The sequence below is a fragment of the Pyrgilauda ruficollis genome, unplaced genomic scaffold, assembly GCF_017590135.1.
Source record: "Pyrgilauda ruficollis isolate IOZ18807 unplaced genomic scaffold, ASM1759013v1 scaffold7, whole genome shotgun sequence".
Taxonomy (NCBI): Eukaryota; Metazoa; Chordata; class Aves; order Passeriformes; family Passeridae; genus Pyrgilauda; species Pyrgilauda ruficollis.
In genome coordinates, this window is record NW_024528821.1 from 13,836,265 (window position 1) to 13,858,509 (window position 22,245).

At 54.3% G+C, this 22,245-nt stretch overlaps 1 protein-coding gene across 1 annotated transcript in view; it reads left to right on the forward strand.

The window, feature by feature from the left end:
* Window positions 1-6: 6 nt before the first annotated feature.
* Window positions 7-22,245, forward strand: part of DLG3 (discs large MAGUK scaffold protein 3) — a 76,358-nt gene continuing 54,119 nt past the window's right edge. Inside the window, exons 1-4 of the mRNA XM_041485416.1 lie at window positions 7-73; window positions 2,096-2,227; window positions 9,823-9,971; window positions 11,540-11,695. Coding sequence (XP_041341350.1) covers window positions 58-73; window positions 2,096-2,227; window positions 9,823-9,971; window positions 11,540-11,695 — 453 coding nt within the window. The 5' untranslated portion in view covers window positions 7-57. The remainder of the gene's footprint in view (window positions 74-2,095; window positions 2,228-9,822; window positions 9,972-11,539; window positions 11,696-22,245) is intronic.

A 22,245-nucleotide genomic window follows, 5' to 3' on the forward strand; every position in this document is an offset into this window, starting at 1 on the left:
GGCTCGGCCGCTCGCGGGCTGGCACGGAGCGGAGCGGCCGTCGGTCACGGCGGAGCGATGATCCGCCGGGAAGGTAAGGAGCGCACTGCCCGGCCCTGCCCGCCGCGCCGGGGCACCGCGGCCCCGCGCTCAACAAGTGTCTGCCCCGCCGCGACCGGAGCTGGGACCGCGCCCGCTGCTCCGCGCTCCTGCCGGGCAGCTGCCGCCCTCGCTCCCCACCACGGGCGGCCGTGCGAGCCGCGGGTTAAGACCCGAGGACTGGGCGCTCTCGCTCCACGCCCTGCTCGGGCTGTGGACACGTTGTGCTGCCGTGGCTCAGAGTGGGTGGCCGGGGGATGCACTGCTTGCAGATCCCCTGCGTGCTGCGGGGAGGAGAGCGGCCATGGGGGTTTGGGCTCTGCCACGAGGGATTTCCTGTACGTGGGACTCGCATGCACCTTGAGGCACGTGGAGATGAGCCCTGGACACCATGTGCTATTTCTTGGGAGCTGTAGGAAGGGTCCTGTGGTCTCCCTGCCACGCTGGGTGCACAGCACTTCCCAGATCGGGAGCCAGCAGTCCCCTGCTCCAGCTGGCTGTCACCCGGTGCGGGTGACCAGCAGCACAGGGGTCAGCGCGATGCCTGCCGCTCCTGCTGCGCAGCCTGGGCTGCGGTGGGAAGTTTACACCAGGTTTGCAGTCTTTGTGTCCTGGTGTGGTGGCTCCAGCTCTCCATGAGCTTCTTTAGTTCTGCTGATAAGGTAAGGAATGACCAGGCAGTGACATCTTAGCCCTGCTCATGGTATGCTGGGCAGTGCCTGAAACCACTGGTTTATCTTGCAGAGAAGGAAGCTCTTAGTAATAGCACAGGGTTAGGATTGCCGTAAAGCTCGGGGAAGTCCCTGCTTTTCCTGGAGCAAGTGTGGAGCCCAGCTCCAAGTCAGAGCTGTTCATGCTTCCCCAGACTCCTTTCCCTGTTCTGCTGTATGATGAGTCAGTGTGGGCTGGTGACACGGGCAGGAGGACCCCCTTTCCCTTTCGGCTGAGGAGAAGCTGGAAGGCTGGGTGAGCTGGGACACCAGGTGGCACAGACCCGAGCAGACACAGGCCCCCTTGTTTGATGACCTGAATTCTCAAGAGCCCTGTGATGAGCAGGGTCATCCTTTCTGCATGAGTTCCTGCCTTAAAAGATGAGTCTCCAGCAGTGGCGGGACAGCTTCCCTGCCTTCTCACACAGACACTCTTTGTCTGCAGTCTGCCTGGGTGACAAAGGGAAACATCCACTGATGGGGCAGGGATGGTCGGAAGGTCCACAGGAGCTCACCACCTGCCTGAGACATGGGTCACATCTGAGGTCGAGGCTGCACTGGCGGCTCTGGCTTTCTGCCCAGAGAAGTGTGGAGGTGTCCAGGCAGGGAGATCACAGCTCCACTATTTTAGGTCCTGGGTTTTCTCATAGCTATGTCTAGCCCAGTCATTAACCAGAACATTGCTTCATGGCAGCCTCCAGCTCCCCTCCTCACCAGCATCTCCTCTGACCCCAAGGCATCGTGTTCCTTTCCCATTTGTCTCCTGCTGACCCACACCTGCTTGCTGCTTTGAGCAATTCTTATGCTTCACCCTGTAGCAACCCAAGTTTTGCCACTCCTGTAGCTGAGCTGTTTGCACTACGTGAATGGGCCTACGCTCAGCTTTGCTGCAGCCATCTGGCCCTATGTGGGAGGCTGCAGTTCCTGCAGTGGTATTCATAGCCCTGTGCAACCAGAATGTGTCCAGCTCCTGAACAGCTTCTGTGCCTGGGTGGTGGCAGAGGTCTTCAGGCTGCCCAGTGCCACAGGGTTCAGAGTTGAGGCAATCTGATTTTAGCCCCTGATTTTCAGGGTTGGTGCAGAACTGCCTCACTTCCAGCCCCTGCCCAGGTCTCTGCTGTGGGCCCTCAGTGGCTCTCAGCAGGGTTAGCTTTCCCAGGTGTGTGTAAGGAAGGCTGCTTTTGTGGCTGTCTGACTTAAAAATCCAGACTGGAGGGCAGCTTGAGGCATTATCCCAGGCTGAACTCAAGCCTTCCCTTAGCATCCTACAATGTTAATGCCTTGTTACTCCTGTGTCATCTCTGCAGACACTGAACGGGCAGTGGAAATTCTGACCAGATACCAAAGCACCCTGCGGTCCCCGGAGGAGCAGGAGTTAAAAGCTTCCATTGGAAAAGTTTCGCACATCTTCCAAAGTGAACTCTTCCAGGCTCTGCTGGGTAAGCCCATGCCTTGCAGTCCCTTGCAGTCCTTGCAACTTTGTGTTCAGTGGGGTTTCCTGGGAGCCTGATCCCACAGCAGTGCCTGGCACTGACCAGTGCATTCTGTGGAAACACATGGCATGCAATGCCAGGGAGCTGGGCTGCCTTTCCCCTCCAGGGCTTAGGCAGGAGATACCAGGGCTGCAATCACTGGGTGTTTGTAGAGAACAGCATTCCTCAGTCTGATTGAGGACAAGGGGTAACACCTTCTTGATCAGGCCATGCCTGATCTATCCAGCACCTGCTAAGGGATCCTGCCCTGCTGTGAGCACTTTCTGTGCAGTGCAGCCCAGGTGTGTCCAGGAAGAAAAATTAGATTTTTCTGTCTTTAAGAGAGAACCCACATGTACCCAAACTCCTTTGGGTCATTCTGTCCTTTCTTGTGCTTAGACCCACCAGCACTTGTGAGAAACACACTGTTCCAGCAGTTCCGTTTCACACACGACTTAACAGCAAGGCTTATCTTGGGGCTGGACACCAGAAAATGGCATTTTGAGCATTATAAAGTTCTCCATGTGGATTGAGACAAATGCAGCTGAAGTCTTTCTGGACTAAGCAGCTTCTCTGTGCAAGACACACAGTTTATCTTGCTATTCTCCTTAAGTTCTGTTCACTGTGGGCCTTGAAAATGCATGCAGCCCTGGTGGTTTCTGTTCCTGAATCTCCTGGGAAAGAAGCTGAGTTTCCTTGGTGGGAAGGAAGGGAAAGCATCCCAGAGGCTCTGCACTCTTAGAAGAAGACCCAGGCCCCAGGGTGCAGAGCTCCACTCATGGTCTGTGGCTCACTCTCAGTGCGTTTTGACTCAAGGCTGTCTCAGCCCTGGTGCTCCCCCTCGCTGTTCTCTTGGCAGCTCTCACCTTTTCTTCACACCTCTGCAGCCTGACTTCCACTTCTGTGCCTGCAGAGATGAGTTGCCAGCAGCTCCTCTGTGCTTCAGGTTTTCTATTGAAAATGAAGTTGAATGCTGTGTCCTGAGTAATTTTATTCTATCCTTTTTTCTCTCTTGCTGTTGGAGCATCACCTGGCATCACATTCTCCCAGCATGTCCTTTTAAAGGTCTTGTGCTGGAATGTCTATGCCAGCAGCAGCACAGGCATGTGCCAAGGGTGGACTCTCCAGGGCAGGTGGGCCCCCATACTGAAGAAGCCAGTGTACATGTCCTTTCTTATCTCTTAATTTATACAACCCACTCTCTAAATGATCCCCAGCCTGGAGGCAGGGATCCCCAGCAGGGCTGTGACCTTGACCAACCTGACAATAGCCCAACAGCCCTGGCTGCTTTTGTGTGCTGGCCAGTCCTCCCTGGGGCTGTGTGAAGGCAGCAAAGCAGCTTTCCCAAGGCCCAGGGCTGCTGCTGTTAGTGCAGAAGTGCTGTGGAGAGAGTGTGGCTGCAGAGAACACGAGCTGGCTGCAGCTGCACGCTGGCAGGCGGATGCTGCAGCGTCCCCAGTCCCTGCTCTCAGCCGTTTGTCTTGGTGTCCTATCAGTCCTGGCACGAGGGAGTGTTGGGAGTGTCTCTTGTTTACTGGTGACCTTTTCAACTGGTTTAACAGGATATTAATTCCCCGTGCCAGAGCGAGCCTTTCTCTAGATGTGTTTACCTAAACTAGGAATTTGCATTAATTACTTCCGCTCCCCCCTCCTCAGCTCCCTCCCCCTGCTTCCCCTTGGAGTGTGAGTTTGTGAATGTCTCTGTTCCAGCATGGACATTGTGTCTGGCTGTGTGCTCCCTGTGGCCACACACGGCTGGCACACACTGGGTTGCCTCATGTCCATGTCCGTACTCACTGGAGCACAGTACCAGCACTGCAAGGGTGATAGAACGTTTCTATTTTCATTTTTATTTCCACCCCTCCTTTTCCCAGTGGGCTGCTGTGTCTCTGTCTGAAGTCTGCTCCGAGTCACAGGGCTGGCTCGGTGTGGGAGGAGGATTTGCAGGAGAGCACAGACACTGCTCAGTGCAGAGCTCCCATCTCACTGCCCCATGCCATGCCAGAAGCTTCTGGCTCTGGAGACGCCTTAGCCTGGAGAGCTCCCTCCTCTTGCAGCCTTTCAGCAACACCGCCCTGCTTTTTTCAGCCCCTGGGGAAGATGAATGAGTGAGCATGGTCCATCCCTGTCCTCAGGCCGCCTGCTCCTGCAGGTAATGCTCTCCTAGAACATGCACTGGCTGGTTGGAGTTAGAACATCAAAATACATCAGGCCATAGTAGAGCTACCAGCAGTGCCAAACATCATGGAGTTTGCCAAGTTAGTCCACGTGAAAAATGCCAGCGATATGACTTTCTGTATGCTTTTTTTTTTTTTAAAGAATAAGCTGGTTTGGGGTCTCCAGAAGCCCCAGCCTGTGTTGTGTCCCAGATGCGTCAGTGTTGTGCTGGATGGGTCAGTCACTGCGATCACACCCAGCGTTGCTCTGCACATGCACCGTGTTCTGCCAGACTCCTCTGAGCATGGCCCAGCCCTTTAAATCCTTGTGACCACCTCCCTGTCCCTGGAGCTGCCTGTGCCGGGGGCACGCTGCCCGTGCCAGGGCAGCTCCTGTCCCGGCGGGTGCCACGGCTGGCTCGGCACGGCACAGCGCTGCGGGAGCTGCTCTGCGCTGGAATGTGCCAAACCCTGCTCCGCACAAAAGAAATTCCTTGGCTGTGCAGAGGGAAAACAGGCTGTGCTGGCTCCCTTCTCCTGGCCCCTCTCTCCGTGTCTGAGGCTCTGGAGCCAAGTGCGTGACTTGCAAGGAAACAGCCCAGCAAAGGGGTGCTCCAGGAGCCCGGCTTGGGGCGATGGTGACCCCGCTTTCCCTTTGCTCGGTGGAGCCCCTCAGGGACATGCTTGGTCTCTTGTGCTGCTGGGGAGAGCAGCTCCCTGACCTTTCCTTCCCAGAGCTGGGGCTGAAAGGGGCCGTTGTGCCCTTTGCAGTGGGAGAAGCTGGACAGGCAGGGTTTGTGTGTGTCCAGCTGTCCCAAGTGCCAGCAGCCCAAGGGACTGAACTCCTCCCAAAAATCCTCTGGGACTCAGCTTCTCTCCTGTGCCTGAGCACCGGCCAGTGCAGACCTCTGTAGGTCCTGTCAGCTGCTTGGGCCCCCAGTCATCCCCTGCAGCTCCTTTCACCTCACAAAAGATTCCTCGTGAGCATCTTGATGTGGTGAAGGCAGAAGAAGAGGCAGGCTCTGCTTCCCTGGCTGCAAAACCCCAGCAAGACCAGCTTGCTAACAGCACAGCTGGGGATGGTGTAATGGCTTCACCGGGTGGCTGCAGGAGCCAGCGTGGAAAACTGGAGGAATCTGGAGGCTTCCCAACCCTGAGGACTCCTCCTCTTGCAGATTTGCCCATAGCAAGGATGGAAACTTGCAGCTTGCTTGGAAAAGACCTGCTGTGGCAGCCATGGCTGTGAAAGGCAGTGGGGCCATGGCTGGGGGTCTGCTGCAAGGCTGGGGTTTCTGCTCGGGGTAAATCTGTGGTGCTGCAGCTGGTGACAGTGCAAGCATTGGGGAAGAAATGTAATTTTCTGGAAGTGCATGTGCTGGCTGGCACAAGGGCACTGCTTTAATGCACAGGTGCTGGTGCTATAGAAATATTTAATGACATTTATTTGATGTGTTAACCCCAGGAAAAAATGGTTCGAAAAATTCTAGTCTCTGTAAATCTTGAGTTACTTTTCCTTATTAGATCCAGAATGGATTTGTATGTCATCAGACAGAAACTGGGCTGTAAGACAGAACATGCAGCTTCATCTTTTGCTACCACAAGGTCCTGTTATGGAGGCTTTTCTGGTAGTGCTGCTCTTAAAGTGCACAGGTGAGGCAGACTTGTGTGCAATTTGTGATGCTCATAAGAAATGAGAGAAACCAGCATATATTTAAGTTATCTTAAAGCCATGTGCATGTGTCCTGAAATGTACTTCTGTCCTTTGCTGACTGAACCCTGTCCACCAATCCTGAAACTCCTCTAATCCCTGGTGCCAGCAACAATTCTCTCTTCTGGCAAGCACCTAAACTGGGCTGAGGGTTTTGGAGGTGGAGAGTGGCTGCTTCAGGGGACAAGTTTCCTGCCCTTCAGGCTCCTTGCCAGCTGGGCTGCCCAAGGCTGTGTTCCTGCAGCAGATGGGTGACAAACGGGGATGCCGGCAGCAGCACACCCCCACAATGGGGCCGTTCAAATCCTGTTTTCATTCTTGCAAAGTTTTGTGTGTTCCCAGCGTAATCCGTGCAGCCAGAAGCTGCTGCTATCCTGTTACGCAATTATTATTTTTATAACCAGAGGGAGAGATGTTTTAGCATAAAAACAAAGTCCAGTTTCTCTGGCTGTGAAGTGAGTGCTTGCTACGAGCTCCTGTCTGGTTTGGGAGGGTTTCAGGGGCTGCCAGCAGCTGGGGGGCTGTAGAAGGGGTGCCTCAGGTGTAGTGGGTACATCTGGGGACTCCCACTCCTCCCATCGCTGCCAGATGCCACATGTCTCCCAGAGCACAGGACAGAACTGGCGGCACAAAACAGTGGCTCCAAAAGTGGCACTGATGCCAGGCAGTGGCACGGTGCTCCCTGCACAGGGGCAGCCACAGAGCCTGCAGCTGGTCTGCCAGTGAGTGAGATTTCTATCAGCTTTGCCCCTACAGCTGGGAGGTCAGCAGACCAGGCAGCCCCTGGGAGCTGCAAGATGGGGGTTGAAGCTGCTCTCATCCCATCTGCATCAGGGATGTGCTGCTGCAGTGCTTGGGCACGTGGTTAAGCACTGGGAGAGAGGATGGGGAATTGTGCCTGGCTGTGCAGCCCTGCTCTGTGAAAGCAGCCCTGGTGTCATGGGCAGAGTGGGAGCTTCAGACAAACTTTATTATAAAAACCCTCCTGTTGAGTCACAAGGTGAAGAAAGGACACACTTCCTTTCTAAACTCATCCTCAGAAGGGAGCCTGGGTGCAGCTGGATCAAATTTAGCCCCAGACTTTGTCAATGGTAGATGTCTGAAGGATTATATAGGGGTAATTGAACCTTTATACAACTTTGTACCACAGGATTAAGGATAATACACCTAATGTATTTATATAAATATATGAAATTAAGTGTTTAAATTTATTACAATAATGATAAGGATTAGAGAAAAAAAAAGAGCTTAATCAGAATTATTTACAAACAATATGAACAGCTATAACTACTAGTGTAATGCACTGGTTTTGAAGGAATATTAAAGCAATTATATTAAAGCTAGCTAAACAACTACTAAGTAGAGATTGATGTCACTCGTCCATACCAATGACCAAGGGCAAATCTCTTTGACTCAGCCTTGAGGAGTGACCTTGAGGGGTGTCCCCACCCAAGAGAAAGATCTTCACACACCTTAGGGAGGTATGATAGAAATCCTCACTGTGCAAAAGTGTGACTGGCCTTTTATAGTGTAACGTGATTGACTGTCAGTCATGTGCATTTTTAGATTATTAGTCAGCAAAATATGCTTTGTGCTGAAAAAGGTGCGAGCAGCTCTTTCATTTCTTCTTCTCACCACTCCTGACTCTCACTTCCATATCAGATGCACATTGTTGCTGCTCCCAGCTCCAGTCAGGGAGCATGTCTTGCCTGTCCTCGTGGTGGGGTCTGACAGTTTGGTCAAGCTGGTCTCAGTATTTTTCGGCACTAAGAACAGCAGACCCTCCCTCCCCACTTGATCTTATCACTGCTTCGCAGACCCTCCTCTCTCAGGCCTTCACTGATGAACCTGTAAGACAAATTTCCAGCTGCTGTGTCCCTGCTTAGGCAGAGCATCCTGCTGCAGCCAGGGACCAGCCTCAGGCAGTGGCCAGCATGTCCCTGCTTACACAGCCAATGCTCACCAGATTTCCTGTTGAAATCTTTGTGACGTGGGTGTTTAATACCTCGTGATGCCATGGTGTGGCATAGTTTCAGGTGAGAAATCACAGACTGGAGGGCAAATGCAGGTGCTTCATCCATGAGCTCCCAGGGAGTGCCATGGGAATGGCCACATCCCCCTCAAGCTGAGAGCCACAGCTTGCCCCTCGAGTCGCTCACAGAAGTGGAGCTCTCCAGCTTCCTCCACAGCAGATGCAGGTACAGAAAATAATCTCAGGTTCCTGCTGTGTCTTTTCCTGCTTCAAGTGCTCATTTACGCTGCCTTGACTTTTTGGCCCTGCAGGCTCTGCCAGGCTTCCTGTTTCCCAGGTGCTTGAAGGGATTTATGACTTTTTTTTATGGCTTTTGGAAGGCGTTTACCAAACTCTTTTGGCCAACCTCTTGGAGCTTTACCTTTAACCTGTCAGCCATTTACCATCCATTCTGGTTTTCTCATTTAGATGCAGCTTCAGCAGTTTAGATTAATGTCTTCTCATTTTCAATAGCCTCTTTTCCTCTGCAGTCAAGCCTTGCTTTCCTCCCTTTTGCCTTTACAGTGTCCTCCAGCCAGACACTTCATGTCTGTTCTCATGTCCCAGTGAGTCTCTCTAAATAGGCTCAGAGCCTCCCATGAGTTTTTGTTACCCCTTTCAGTTTCTTCATAAAAACAGGTTCTCAGTTTTGAATGTAGTTTCCTTTTTCAAATTAAACACTTCTGCGGTGGATATGTTGACCACTCTGGAGGTGCTGGCTCAGGAGATAACTAGGGGCTGCCAAGGACCAGCAGCTGCCTGTGTGCAGCAGTGGGAGCTTCCTTAGGGAGGAGAAGAACCCACTGCAGCCCTTCTGCTCCCTGGAATCCCCTGTGTGTGACCTGGAGAGGGTAAAATCTGCCTGGCTGGGCTAGGAGAGGGTCTGGGCTCCGAGAGCCCCTCTGGAGCTATACCTGGACAGCTGCTCTCAGGTCCCAGTCTCACCCCATAACTGTCTCTGGAGCAGTGAGGGCTGGCATACCCCATTTTCATGCCTCTCTCTAGAGCCACTGTGGTTTACAGCAGCAGACTCAGGTCCTTGGAGCCCAGAATGGGGTGCTTGATACCTGTTGTGGCAGTGTGCAGGTGGGAAGAGGGGAGATATCAGGGAGGGAGCTGGGGTTAACAGAGCTGTAGTCATCAGCTTTAGAGCTTGTGCACTGAGTGCCCTGTGGCTTCCCCTTGGGAAGGGAGCCCCTCCACAGGGTGGTGGGGAGCTGTGATGAGGAGGGAAGAGCCCATCAGTGCCAGGGCAGGCAGGCAGGGGCTGCCTGGTGCAGGAGGCTTGTCAGAGCAGCAGGGACAGGGGACCATGCCTGAGGCTGGCACAGCCTGGAGAAGAGCAGGACAGGGTGGGTGTTGGATTGATGCTGCAGAGCAGAGTTTGCTCTTAGTCCCTGTGGAGTGTGTGGTCACTGCTCTGTGGACAATCCCATGCCTTCCAGAGCCATGGGCACTGCACAGTGAGCCAGGCACCCCACTACACCTCCTACCTTGCAGAGGGGCTGTGGTGGGCAACGCAGCAAGCACAGAGGCCAACAGAGCCCTCTCCCAGGGTGCCAGCCTCTCACAGAGGCTCAGACCCTGGGGGCAGAGTGGAGGTCACAGGTGCTGCATGCCACAGAGGCTGCTGTCAGGCATCAGGCTGCCCCCTGGTCCTGAGGATGTTTCTCCTGCTGTTTTGCAGATATCCATGAATTCTACGATTTCACGCTGCGCTCTGCACCCGAGCAGTCTCCGAGCCTGGACACACGTCACGGCACAGCCAGGGAGAAGCTTGGGGCCAGCGAGCCCAGCTCCACAGCCACACCCAGAGAGCCCCAAAACCTGCCTGAGGTAAGAGCCACCCTCGTGGTGCTGCAGGGCCAGACCCTGAACACTCCTGTGCTGAGAGGGACTCGAGGGGCACCAGAGCCTGCCCAGCTCACATCCAGGCTGTTCCCACACATTCTCTGTGATAGCCTGTCTCATTAATGAGGCAACCTCTCTGGTTCACAAGTGTTAATTGAATTACTCGTAATGTGAACAGCTCTAGCACTGGCTCCTGCTCTGCAGTTGCAGCTGGATTATTTGCTCCTGTCTGACACTGTCTCCCATGGAGGTGTTTCAGCTCTCTGATCCAACCACTTTTGATAAGTGAAGTAGGTTGAGTCTTTCAAGTTTCCCTTTTCAGGATTTTTTCCCAGCTCTCAGATAACTTGTGTCTCTCTTATTTGCATTCTCTTCAATTTTCAACAGCATTCTAAAAGATACAGCACCAGGTGGAAAGGCAGGAATTGAGCAGTAGGGTCTCAGTTATCTCAAAGGCACCAAGGTAAATAAAATTGCCTTGTGTCTTTGCAGGCCTTCTTTCCATCCCCCACTTACTGCCTCCATCCCCCACTGACTGCCCTGCCATGGGATGCTATAGGATCCCCCTAATCTAGTGCAGAAATGCAAAAATTCATGGATTTCTCCTTTCAAAATAACCCTATCAAGTAAACACCATTTTCTGTCTCAGAGATTGAACTGGCTTCCCATCATTTACCTGGGGGTACTCCAAATTTAAGTGTCACACAGGGAAGATGGAGCTGAATGATATAATCTAAGGAAGAACACTTTAAAGGAGTTTGGGGATCAAGAAAAAGGACAAAACAGCCCACAATCACTGCAGGAGATATTTTTGTTCCTCTGACTCAGGAGCTGCTTTAGTCCCCTTTTTTCTTGACCACCTTCACATTGCCAGTCCCTCTAGTTAAAGTCAAACCTGCAACTCTACTATGTGTTTAAGAGCAAATCTTTAGTGCTGTTATGCCATAAGCAGTGGGATCCTGCTTTGGTTTTTTGGGTGTCCTGTCGCCTTGATCCACCCAAGAGTGAACTCTGCTGGCAGTAGCCACCAGTCTCTGTGGCCAGACCAGTCTATGAATCCCCAAGACTGAACAAGGACATTGAAAAATCAATGTGGAAACAAGCAGGGAAGCAAACTGTGGGTCTTGCAGAGCTGGTGTGAGCAGTGCCCCTGCTCCTTCCACTGTGCCCTGTCTGTAAGGGGGATGAAAAAAGCATCCAGTCTCAGGGCTTCCTGGCACTGAACACAGCCCAAGCCACTGACACCATCAAATCCCTCCTCCCTTCTCAAAAAAAAAAAGTTTTTGAGATGTCTTGTGTGCTGAAACGTGAAATGCAGCCCAGCAATGGCACAGTCCCAGAGTCTGGGGCCAGCAAACCTCCACCATTGCTTGCAGTGACCCTGCTGGCCCTGGGCCAGTGCCAGGCAGGCTGACGTGAGAGATGGGATCCCCGTCAAAGCCACCATTCTCCCTGCATGGGGAAAAGCTCCTTTTGGCCCTTCCAGAAGCAGTGGAGAGCCTGGAGGCAGCTGGCCTGCCCTACCCACATGTCCCCCACTTGTCTCGTTTCAGGGCTGCTCCTGGGACCGTGAGCAGAGGCTCGCCACGGCAGCTGGGGACAGCGCTGCGGGGACAGCGCCACGGCTGGTGAGGGTGACAGCACGGCGGACAGAGGCACCAGCCAGTGTCTGCAGCCTGGTGCTCAGCTCTCACAGCACCCTGCCCCAGGTGAGCCTCCGTGGGCCCCACGCCACCTCCCGCCCTGCCAGCCCTGCCAGCGGCTGGCACTGAGGGGACAGCGCCGGAGCCACGGGCTCTCAGCACCGCGGGGCTGGCGCGTCCCTCCCCTGGGGCTGGCAGTGTGTCCTCCTGGCTGTTCTGCTGATGCTCACACCACAAAATCGAGCGGTCACTTGTGCCAGGGGCTGGACAGCACTGAAATCATCCCCTTGCCTTTGCACTTGTGGCCCCGTGTCAGCCCTCAGGGCTCGGAGGGCAGGTGGATGTGGCGCAGGAATAACCAGGCTGCCTGGAGCTGGAAATCCTCCCAGGCCCGTCCCTCTCGCCCCCAGTGCTGGCACGCTCCCACGTTGCAGATTTCCATATTTTTTTCTCTGAGCTCTTAAATGGCAGGTCCGTTCCTCAGCTTCCCGGGAGCTTTTCTCTGCTGTCTTATTTACTTGGAAACACCATTTATTTGGATGTGCATCGTAAAGCTCAGCCTCCACCTGGTGCAAGAAAATCCTTTGGGCTACGCTTTTGAGGGGAGCTTTAGGGATGAGTGAAGGGCAAAATGCACTTTTGGGAAGGATGAAGTGGCCAGGAAGAATGGAGCTCACCACAGATTTAAAATTATATGAAAATGTTGTTTTTCTTGGCAAAGTTTGATATAATGCTTGTTTGCTAAGTCTAAGTATTCTTCCAAAGTATTTTAAATACAAAAATTGCACTGCCTCTCTTCTGTCCTTTTTTAAATGTTTCCCTTCTTTTTCTGGACTGCAATAAAATGGGTAACACCCCATTTTTTTCTCTTACTGTTTAATTTCTCCTTTTCTCTTGTTTCTCTCTACATTTTCAATCATTCACCATATCTTTAGCAGTTTTTGAAGGGCGAGACAGTGGTTTTCTGAGTATGACAAGAAGATGAGTTTGGCTGCTGATTTCCATTTGCCAGTGGGTGGGAAACACCACCACAAGGGAGTCACAGGGCAAAACCCATGAGGGGGTGAGAGCCTGAGCAATTGGGAACAGATTCTGTTGTGATTTTAAGGGATTTTCCTCCTAACTGTCCCAGGCCATGAAGTACAGCAGCTCTTGCATCCAGCCCCAAATGTCTGGCTGAGTTGCAACGTCTCCTTTAGCAGCAGACACCTAGTTTTGATTTTAAGGCTTCATGCAATGGGGAATCTGCTCTGTCCCTGGCCTGGCTGGCCTGATGATTATTTATCCTTCACATTAAAAATCTGTATTTTACTGTTAGCCTGTATTTCTCTTGGTTTAGCTCCCAGCACCAGGAAATTTTGCTGCCTTTGTTTGCTAGGATGAAGGACCTTGGCAATCAGAATGTTCCCAACATGTAGGTATTTATAGATGCATCTAAGTTCCCTCTCAACTTTCCCTTAGATAAACTAAACAGATTGGCTTCTTCACTCGCTCGCTGTTGAGGCAGGTTGTTCCAGACCTGAAATAATTCCTGTCATTCTTTTCAGCCTCCTTCTTTCCTAGCCTGTGTCAGCATGGGGCCAGTCCTTGGTGCCAGGTGCTGGAGCTTTAGGGGTCACCCATTTGCAGGGGCTGCAGCTGCCAGCCCTGAGCAGGGGGTCACTGCCCTGAGACAGAGGAACAGTGGGGACCTGGGTGGGCAGACTGGGACTCTGGAGCACTGTGCTCTGGCAGGGCTCTCATCTGCAGCCTCCTTCATCCCAGAGGATGGTCATTTCACAGCATGGCTGCAGGCAGAGCAGAGAGTTGGAGGTGAAAAGCTGTGAAGATGGTAGTGTTCAGTTCCAGGTATTGCCATGCCTGTAGTCCTGCCTGAAACTTGGCTTTCTGCAGAAACCCAGCAGCTTTCCTGAAAGCCGGAGCCAAGCAGTGCTGGAGAGCTGCAGGCTCGAGCAGAGCTCCTCTGCAGCAGCCCCTGTGCTGGGATCAGGGTTCTTCATCACAGTGGTGAGCCTTTCCCAGGATGTCACCTTCACTGCTGAATGCAGGCCTTGCCCTGACAGAGGGAAGCATTTCCAGCAGTCCCCCAGGAGACAGGATCAGGTGCCTGGGACAGGCTGTGCTGCTGGAGCACAGCACAGGCCCTGTTTGTCCTCCTTCACTCCTGCATGAAGGCACTGAGGACACCTCAGCTCCTGCCAGCATCACATCCCGTGTCAGTTCTCAGCAGCAACAGCATGCAGGAGAGCACCAGGGCTGCACAACACCTACACACCCAGCTCCTGCCCTGCTCCATGGGGACTTACTGCTTTTCAGCCTTCAGTGTGTGCTTTTTATGCCACAGGCATTTCCAAAACAGGTTTCAGAAAAATACCTGAGCTGGCAAATTGCATCTGGAAGAACCAGGGAAGCTTTTACAAGTTAATGATAGTTAATGCTAGGGCAGGGGAGCACCAGCTGCCACCCTGGTGCCATCAGCCCAGGAATGAGAGCTCTAGTGGACATCCTGCCACTGAAGAAAGGCAACACAATGAACTGGCTTTTCCTCCCTGAAGTAAGTGCAATTCTCTTACTGCATCCATCAATGTAAATAAGTTTTCCGTTGCCCTGGCTTTGTCCTCTCCCCTGCCCGCAGCTCTCCACGGCAATGTTAACAGAGCAAAAGCTACCATGACCTGCTTCAGCCAGGAAGATGCATGTCAAATCTCCACACAAATGCTAACAGGAACAGGAAATTTTTGCCTGCTGCCAAGGATATGGGTGTGCTCTGAAGAGCCCTGCAGCGTGCAAATGGCTGCTACAAAGGAAGAGGTGCTGGTAAATACAGCAACAACATGTGCTTCCTGTTGAGGCTTAGTGGGCTGAAGCCATCTCTCCATGGCAAAGTGGATATTCAGCTCCCAACGGGGCAAGAGCAAAGGGAATTTGCCAGATAAAAAGCCCTGTTGAGGCTAATAGATGCAAAACCCTGCCTGGGTTCTCGGGCTTGTGGGGTTTTATTTACTGAATCCTTCATTTCAACCTTTTCCCGAGCCCTGTGGTTGCCTCAGCAGGGCTGCTCAGTGCTCATGTGCTGCGGGAAGATCAGGAGGATGCTCCTGTGGCCGGTGTCACCCGCCTGCGCTCCCAGGCTGCCAAGGAGGCTGCTGCTCTCGGTAAACGCCGTTTTCATCCTCTGTGCAGGGAGCAGCCAGCTGTAAAGATAAATGAAAGAGGAACAATGCCGCTGATGAGCGCAGCTTTGCGCCTGCGAGGAAGCGCTGCTCTTCCCCTGCCACCCTCTCCGGCTCCCCAGCGCGGCTCTGCAGCCACTGTGACTCCATCCCTGTCACCGCGCCAGTGCGGGGCCGCCCCTGCGCCTCCGCCCCCGCCTGCCCGAGCATCCCTCCCGCCTGCCGAGGCGTTCCTGGCCGTGCTGCCAGCGCACGGCTCTGCCCGGCTCAGCCTGACAGCTGACACGGAGCAACAGCAGCTCCTGATATGATGGAGAGCCGAGCGAGGCTGCTTCAGAGGACAGGCATTCCGTGCGTGCTCTGCGATCACCGGTGAACAGGAGAGCTCGCTGGCAGGGGTCACTGCTGCTCCGGCAGGCTCCGCCGTGTGCGGAGCCTCTGAGCAGCGGGAGGGGCAGTCTGCGCTTCAGCCCTGCGGGGCTGAGGCCACAGATGCCCCGGTCCCCCTCCCTGTGTCCCAGGGAGGACACAGCTCCGGCAGAAACGCCCTGTCAGGGTGTTGGGAGCCCTCTCTGCTGCACCTGCTGCGGAAGAAGATGCATCCGCCTGCCCCGTAACCCACGGCTCAAATGCCAGACAGGTCCATGGAGCTCCCTGGGGCATTCGGCAGAGAAAGGCAAGCTGTGCCGCCACCCTGGCGACCGGCTGTCTGCTTCTCCCGTCCTTCTCTCAAGTGTTTTTTCCTATTTCCCAGTGTGCCTTTGGCCAGACCGAAGGGCGTGCCCGTGCTGTGCACCTTTGCCTGCCAGGAGCAGCGGGTCAGGATGGGATGGGTGTGTGGCAGATGCTGCAGCTGCAGAGATGCCGGCTGTGAGCTCCCTGCTCCTCTGGCTTGGCTGCAGCCTCACCGCTCTCCATTTTCTCTGTGAGATACAGGAGAGGGGAAGCACCAAGGAGCTGTTTGCTGTTGCGTGGAGCGTCAGGGAAATGAAGCAGATCTCTGGTGTGGGCGAATGTCTGACAGTGAATGCAGCCCCAGCAAGAAGCCCCTGTCAGGTTGCTTGGTTGCACGTGCCCTGCTGTCCCCACCACCCCCTGCCCTCTCTGTGGGCTGACTGGGCAGGCAGCTGAAGCCATTGCTGCAGGCCAGCCTTTACCAGGCCACTGCTTTATCTCAGCCTGTGCCCATCAGCATCGGCCCTGCAACCCCAAAACCCCAGGAAGTGGCTAATGCTCAAGCAATGGGACCAGAGAAGCAACCAGCTCCTGGGGAGGGGGAACTCTCCCCTCCCCATTGCATCCCCATGCAAAAGGGAGAGCATGTTTATTTTAGGAGAAGCAGAGAAGAAAAGCAGCAGCCCCCAGCCCAGAGGCTGCTGCCCAGTGTCACTTGAGCCACTTGGTGCCCAGAGGTCGCTTCAGGGCATTCAGATGCTCTCCAGCGATTTTGTGTTTTGACACTGCAGACACAGGCTCAAAAGCCAAAGTGCTGAACTCAAGAGGGTGTCTGTCTGTAGTAACACACACAGACTGAACCACACGTCAGCCCTGGACAGCAGGGACACCCAGCTGGGCAGCCTGTGTCCCAGGGATGCTGCTGCTCAAGGAGGGGGTCAGCAGGGGCTGTGTCAGTAAGAGCTGTCACTTCAGTGGACATTTTGGGGTTGAATGGCCTCAGCTTTACTAGAGACTCTTGCTATTCCTACTGCATAGATGGACATGCTTAGACTTCAGTTCTCCCAGCTCAATATCCAGCTTCAGTAAAGGATGAAGAAGTCAGTAGAGCCACCAGACTGTCAAACCAAAATCTCATGGTCACTTATTCCTACTCTACTTGAGGACTTTTTGTCTAAAACCAGCAGCAAAAGGAAGATCCTTGCAGACACAAGGTGTTTCTGGCTGTGCAGCATAGGAAAAGATTGATGGATGTGGTGTCTTCATTCACCCAAGTCATTGTCACTGTTTTGAAGGTATTTTGATGGTGTGAGTGCATGCAACTCTCCCCACGCCATAGCAGAAAGGGAACAGTGAGAGGGGGCTCTGGGGAGTGTCCAACAGAGAGCCATGCTTCAGAGCCATCCAGACAGGCTTGGAGTCCATCCATCCATCCATCCTCCCTCCAGATCAGTGATTCAGCTTTGCCTCCATGTAGTGTCTGTCTGCCTGTCCCCAAGGGAGTACAGCTGCTGGAGAACTTGCACACTGATGAGATTCACACTCAGGGGTTCCATGTGTAGCTCTGAAATCAAGAACCAAGACCATTCACAGGCATCTCCAGCAACATGAGGACAGATCAGGGGCCAGGCCCTGGTGTCTTGGCCAGGAGCTCAGTGAGCTGCTGCACTGCCTCTGCCGGGTCTCTGTCTGCCCTGCTCATCAAGTTTCCCAAATGTGCTGATGCAGGGTCCACACAGCAGCACCCAGGTTCCTCCATCCCTGCTCTGCCTTGTCAGGTGATTGACCATATTCCTGCTGCAACCAAAGCAAAGCACTGGAGCCTGTCTCCTGTAGCACAGACCACCAGGGGCTAGGAAACAGGAGCCAGAGCATGGGATGCACCACCCTCTCCTCCACCCCTCCACATTGCACTCCCTCTCACAGCCAGCCCAGCACCTCAGGAGGGTGAGGACAAATCCCCCAGGTGCCTTTCTGTGAAACAAACGAGCTCTTCTCGCCATTTTTAAAGAAACAAACCAAGCTTGAAGGCAGAGCCTGGCAGGCCAGCTGCTTTCTATCTGGAGTGCTGGAGCTGGGGGAACGCCACTGCATCTTAATAGCATCAGGCTGGACAGAGATCAGGATTCTGGTGGCAGAGGCAGTACTGGCACTGTTATAAATAAAGCAGCCACAATAACTGCTCATGAAGGTTTATGGTCTTTAGGATTTGGAGGATCAGTATCAAGCTAGCTGAGAGATGTATTATCCTCAGCATTGGTAGGAGCTAGGGGAAGTGTAGGGGGAGGACAGTAAATGAGCGTGGGTTTGGAAATCATCCCTCTTGTGAATCCAAGCGTGAGCCCTTGGAAAGGTGTTCTCTGCTGTGTGCTGGCTCCTCTTGCCTTGCTCTGCCTGCTCTGGGAGGGTTAAACCATGCGTGGCTGCAGCAGTGGTGGCATTTCAAGCCGGTCTCTGCCCTGTTGCACGAAGCAAGGATCCACCCCAGGGCAGCTCCTGCCAGAGCCCTGCAGCCTGCAGGTACAAAGCACCTTGTAGGAGTCTCGCTACCATGGCACCTAAAAATTATTCAAAGTACTGAGGCTGAGGCAAAGGCCTCCTGCAGTCTGTGGCCTGGATAGCTGTAGGGGCTGGCACTGCTCAGGTACACCAATGTCTGTGCCCAAAGCACTGGCATGGAGACCATTCTGCCTGGCCAACACTGCTTCCGCAGCCTCACCACCAGCTTCCCACCTGCACGCGTCCAGGAAACACGGCAGCATCCTGCCAGGCTGTCCCCCCCTTTGAAGGGGTATTTTTAGACCAGATCATTTCACAGCCTGGCCTAGAGCAGCCTGAGGGAGGAGCAGTGGCAGAGCAAGGAGAGGGCACTGCACTGCGGTGCAGGGGAGGCCAGGCTGGAGCTGGAGCTGGGCTTATTGCAATCCACGGTTGCGCTGTTCATTCCCTCCCCCTTGGCCCATCCTGCACAGCTGTTTCCCCTCTGTGCAGTGGTAGATTTTGCACAGCTGAGTCTCGTGGGGTGTTTCTGCAGGAAGATTTTGTAAGCTTTAGTGCTGCTGTGGGAGCGCTCTTGCATTCCTGGTCTGGCCTAGGACAGGAGCGTGGTGATGAAACAGCTCTCCCAGCTGCCGGCTCTCCCTCACACCATGGCTTGGCAGCCCATGGCCTTGGGGGGAACTCAGCCCAGCCGTGTGCTCTGGCCAGTGTGGATGTCTGGTCCCTGCGGCCTGGCCGTCCCTGTCCGAGCCCTGCAGCCAGCGTGAGGGAAGCTGGCACATCACCCTCAGCGCCACCACCCTCCAGGGCTTGTGTTGCTGGCGTGTCGCTCTTGAGGAAGGCACGGGTGTGCCTGTCCTCAGGAGCGGCTCCTCATCCCGCTGTGAAGGTCACCTCGGGGCTTCCGAAGCGGCCGTGTGGGGACGGGCGGTTGGCGGCAGTGCGCCTTTAAGAGGGTCCCGTGCGCGGGCCGCGAGCCTGAGGCACGCGCGCTGATTGGCCGGCCGGGCGGCGCGCGCGGCGGGGGCGGGGACAGCCATTCACAAATTCCGAGCGGCTCTTCCTCCCTTAAAGGGGCAGCGCCGGGCCACCAGGCGCGCACCTCCCGCGCACCGCGGGTGCCCGTGGCTGCAGGGGACAGCAACACTGGTTTGTCTCCCCCGGCTGGGCAGGTTTCCCTGCCGGGAAGTGTGTTCTGGGGCAGCACTGCCCCGATGAGGCAGCAGCATCCCTGTGAGTCACTGGCTGTGGGCGGTGGGAGGTGCAGAATCTTTGCTCCATCTGGAAGGGGCAGATTGGAGCAGGGCTGGCCAGGGGAAAGGGGGAATGCGTGTTCCCCACGGAGTTCCCCTTCTTGTTCCCCAGGCAGGGTGGGAATAATGGAGGAAGGGACATCTCTGGGCCTTGGATGGGGAAAAGGTCCAGCTGGGCAGGGTTGTGCTGCCCGGTGTGGGCAGAGTGCTGCTGAGCCCTGCCTCCCTTTCAGAGCCGGGTGCTGACCCGCTCCGAGGAGAGTGCCTGTCCCTGCCGGGATGGGTCCTGTGAGGAGCCCTGAGAGTCAGCCTGTGGGGCTTTGTGGCCCCAAGGTCATTTCAGCTTAGGCAGAGATAGCCAGGAGATCTTCACAGGCTTGTACAGCCCAGGTGGGGTGTGTTTGGCTCCCACCAAGGCTGATGTATGTGACCAAACCCAGGGACGGCTTGGGACTAGTGAAGGGTGCAGGGAAACAGGATTTCTGGTGGTGTCACGCTAGGCACAAGCCAGACATCAAGGTACAGGACCAAAAAAATAGGAACCGATTCTCTTAAAGGCAGTGAGATTTCAAAACACCTTGCTGTGACGCTGGTGTGGAGTGGTGAAGTTGTGCCCTGGTCACAGTGTCAAACCTTCCCTCTGCTCTGTCATTTTCCAAAGGAAGCGAGGCACACACAGGAGTGGGCACACACAGGCTGTGGGTAGTTGGCACAGTGCTGGAATTGCCGTGCCCTTGCAGCAGCAAGGCTCCCCCCTCTGCAGAGAGAAGTGCATCAAGGCAGCCACAGCCAGCCCATGCCTCCAGTGCTCGAACTCAGGGCAGGAGCATCCCTGCCAGGGATGGGGAGAGCAGCTGTGGGCATTGTGAGGCTGTCAGGAATTCCATACAGCCTGCTGCATTTGATTGTTATTAAATAACGCCTCCAGGCTCTCCTTTACAGGCAGGGAGCCTGAGCCCTTCTGTAAGGACCTGCTTCAGGTCTCCATCACTCCTCTCCCCTCCCCCAGACAGCCATGGAAGACATTTAGTTGTCCACGATGTGAGTTGCAGCAACCAGCCAATGGTGTCTAATAAAGACTCTTGTGCCATTGCTGCCGCAGCAAGGATGCAGCAACTGGGCAATGTATCAGGGATCATTAATAGAATAAAAATGGTTTTGCCCTGGAGGAGAATAATTTGTTGGGCATCTGCCCTGAGAGTGCTGAGAGCTATTGGTCCCTTGGTATGCCTGGTTATTATTATCCCAGCTGCACTTTTCCCAGCGTGAATTGCTGCTGGTGGCAGGAAGGAACAGCCATGGAGTGAGATGGTTCTTATCCTGCCCCTTCCCACCCAGCTGTGACTGCACAAACCCTCCAGTGCTCACAGGAGCCTCCAGCCCTATTTGCCCACAGTAGCTGTGCAGCCAGCTCTGCAGAGCTCCTCTTCAAGTTCCAATTGAGAAGCCCCAGACCCAGCAAATGGCAAATTCCTGCTGGGGGGGTCTGTGTTAGTGCTAAGGAACTGACTGTCAGACTGAGCCAAGTTCAGCTGGTCCTTCTCTTTGCTGCTCATCTCCTCCTAGCCTGCCCACCCAGATATATTTCCCTGCTGCCTCCCTGGGCTGCATGTGTTGGGTGTCTTTTTGCAGGGGATTTTGATGGAGAAAGGTACCTCCCCCATGCAAAACTGTCCTCCCCTTCCTCCTGAGCATTGTAAAACCTCCCTGACTGCACCCAGGCTCAGAGCAAACCTGTGGCTTAGGTTCCCCTGGCAGGATCCAGCTCCTCTTGGATGACAGTCCAGCCCTCATGTGACTGCTGTTTCTGCAAGGAACTGGTTGCCTGCAGCCTGCCCCTGCCTCCCATCCCTGCTCCTAGCAGGGCTGTAGGTACAGCAGACATCCCCCATCCTAGCAGGGCTGTAGGTACAGCAAACCCTCAGTGCCTGGTGCCTCACACTTGCCTTCCTCTTCCCGCAGGATTTCGTGCGAGAGGAAGGAAGCGGCAGCAGGGGCTGAAATGCCGGTGACACCAGATAAAACCTAGCTCTGTGCCATCTCCGTGCCTTGTAAATAGCATCAGCTCCGGGGATTTCTTGACACTTTGCTGAAATTAGCACCTGTAAAAAGAGCAGCTGCCAAAGCTGAATTTAAATAAGACGGGGGGAATGCCGGTAGGAAGAGGGTAGAGAATGAGAGAGCTCTTGAATGGCTTCCCTCCATGAAGGCACCTGCCTGGAAATCAGCTCTCATCTCCTTTAGCCCTGCTCAAAGCTCACATTACAGCAGCAAGATGCCCACAGCTGCCTCAAAGTGCTGGGCACTGTGCCTGCCCTGCCAGACACAGGCTGGGCTCCCAGTGCAGATGCCCACTCCACTTGGTCTCCCAACAAAGCCACCCCCAGTTCCCAAAATGCCACTACTCACTAAAACAAGCTGGAGAAGTACAGAATGTGGATGCCCCTGGCCAACCAGCCGTGGCCTCCTCTTAAGCTTGATTAGGTATCCAAAGTCCTGTGCAGCAGCATTAGGGAACGTTGCAAGCCGGCAGCAGCAACCATGGATTGCTTTTTTCTTTTTTTAATTTGGGTTAGCAGGTGGCACACGCAGTTCATTACAAATGCACAGGAATAAAACAACTCTCATGGCAGCTAAAATGGAAAATATGGGGTTTGGGGAGGGGAGAAGCAAGCAGGTAAGGAAGGACTCTAAAGACCTGTGACAGCTGAGGCTCAAAACCCCTCTGTTTGCAACTGACAATGAGGCACTAACAGATAAGAGAGCTGGGGGCAGTGCTGTGGGGTGGAGGCTGTAATTCTGGCCCTCAGGGCTGGCAGTGAGGGTGTTTCCCATGTGGGCATGCCCATTGCATGAATGGCTGTGAAGGCTGCAGAGACCGAGCATAGAGAGGACCAGACACCTTCCTTGTGGAGGATGCACCAAAAAAGGGGAAAAAAATGGGAGGGAAAAAAAATCAAATTAAATTCTTCTCTTTATTGTTGACTCAGCTCCTTATTAAAGCATTTTCCCCTAA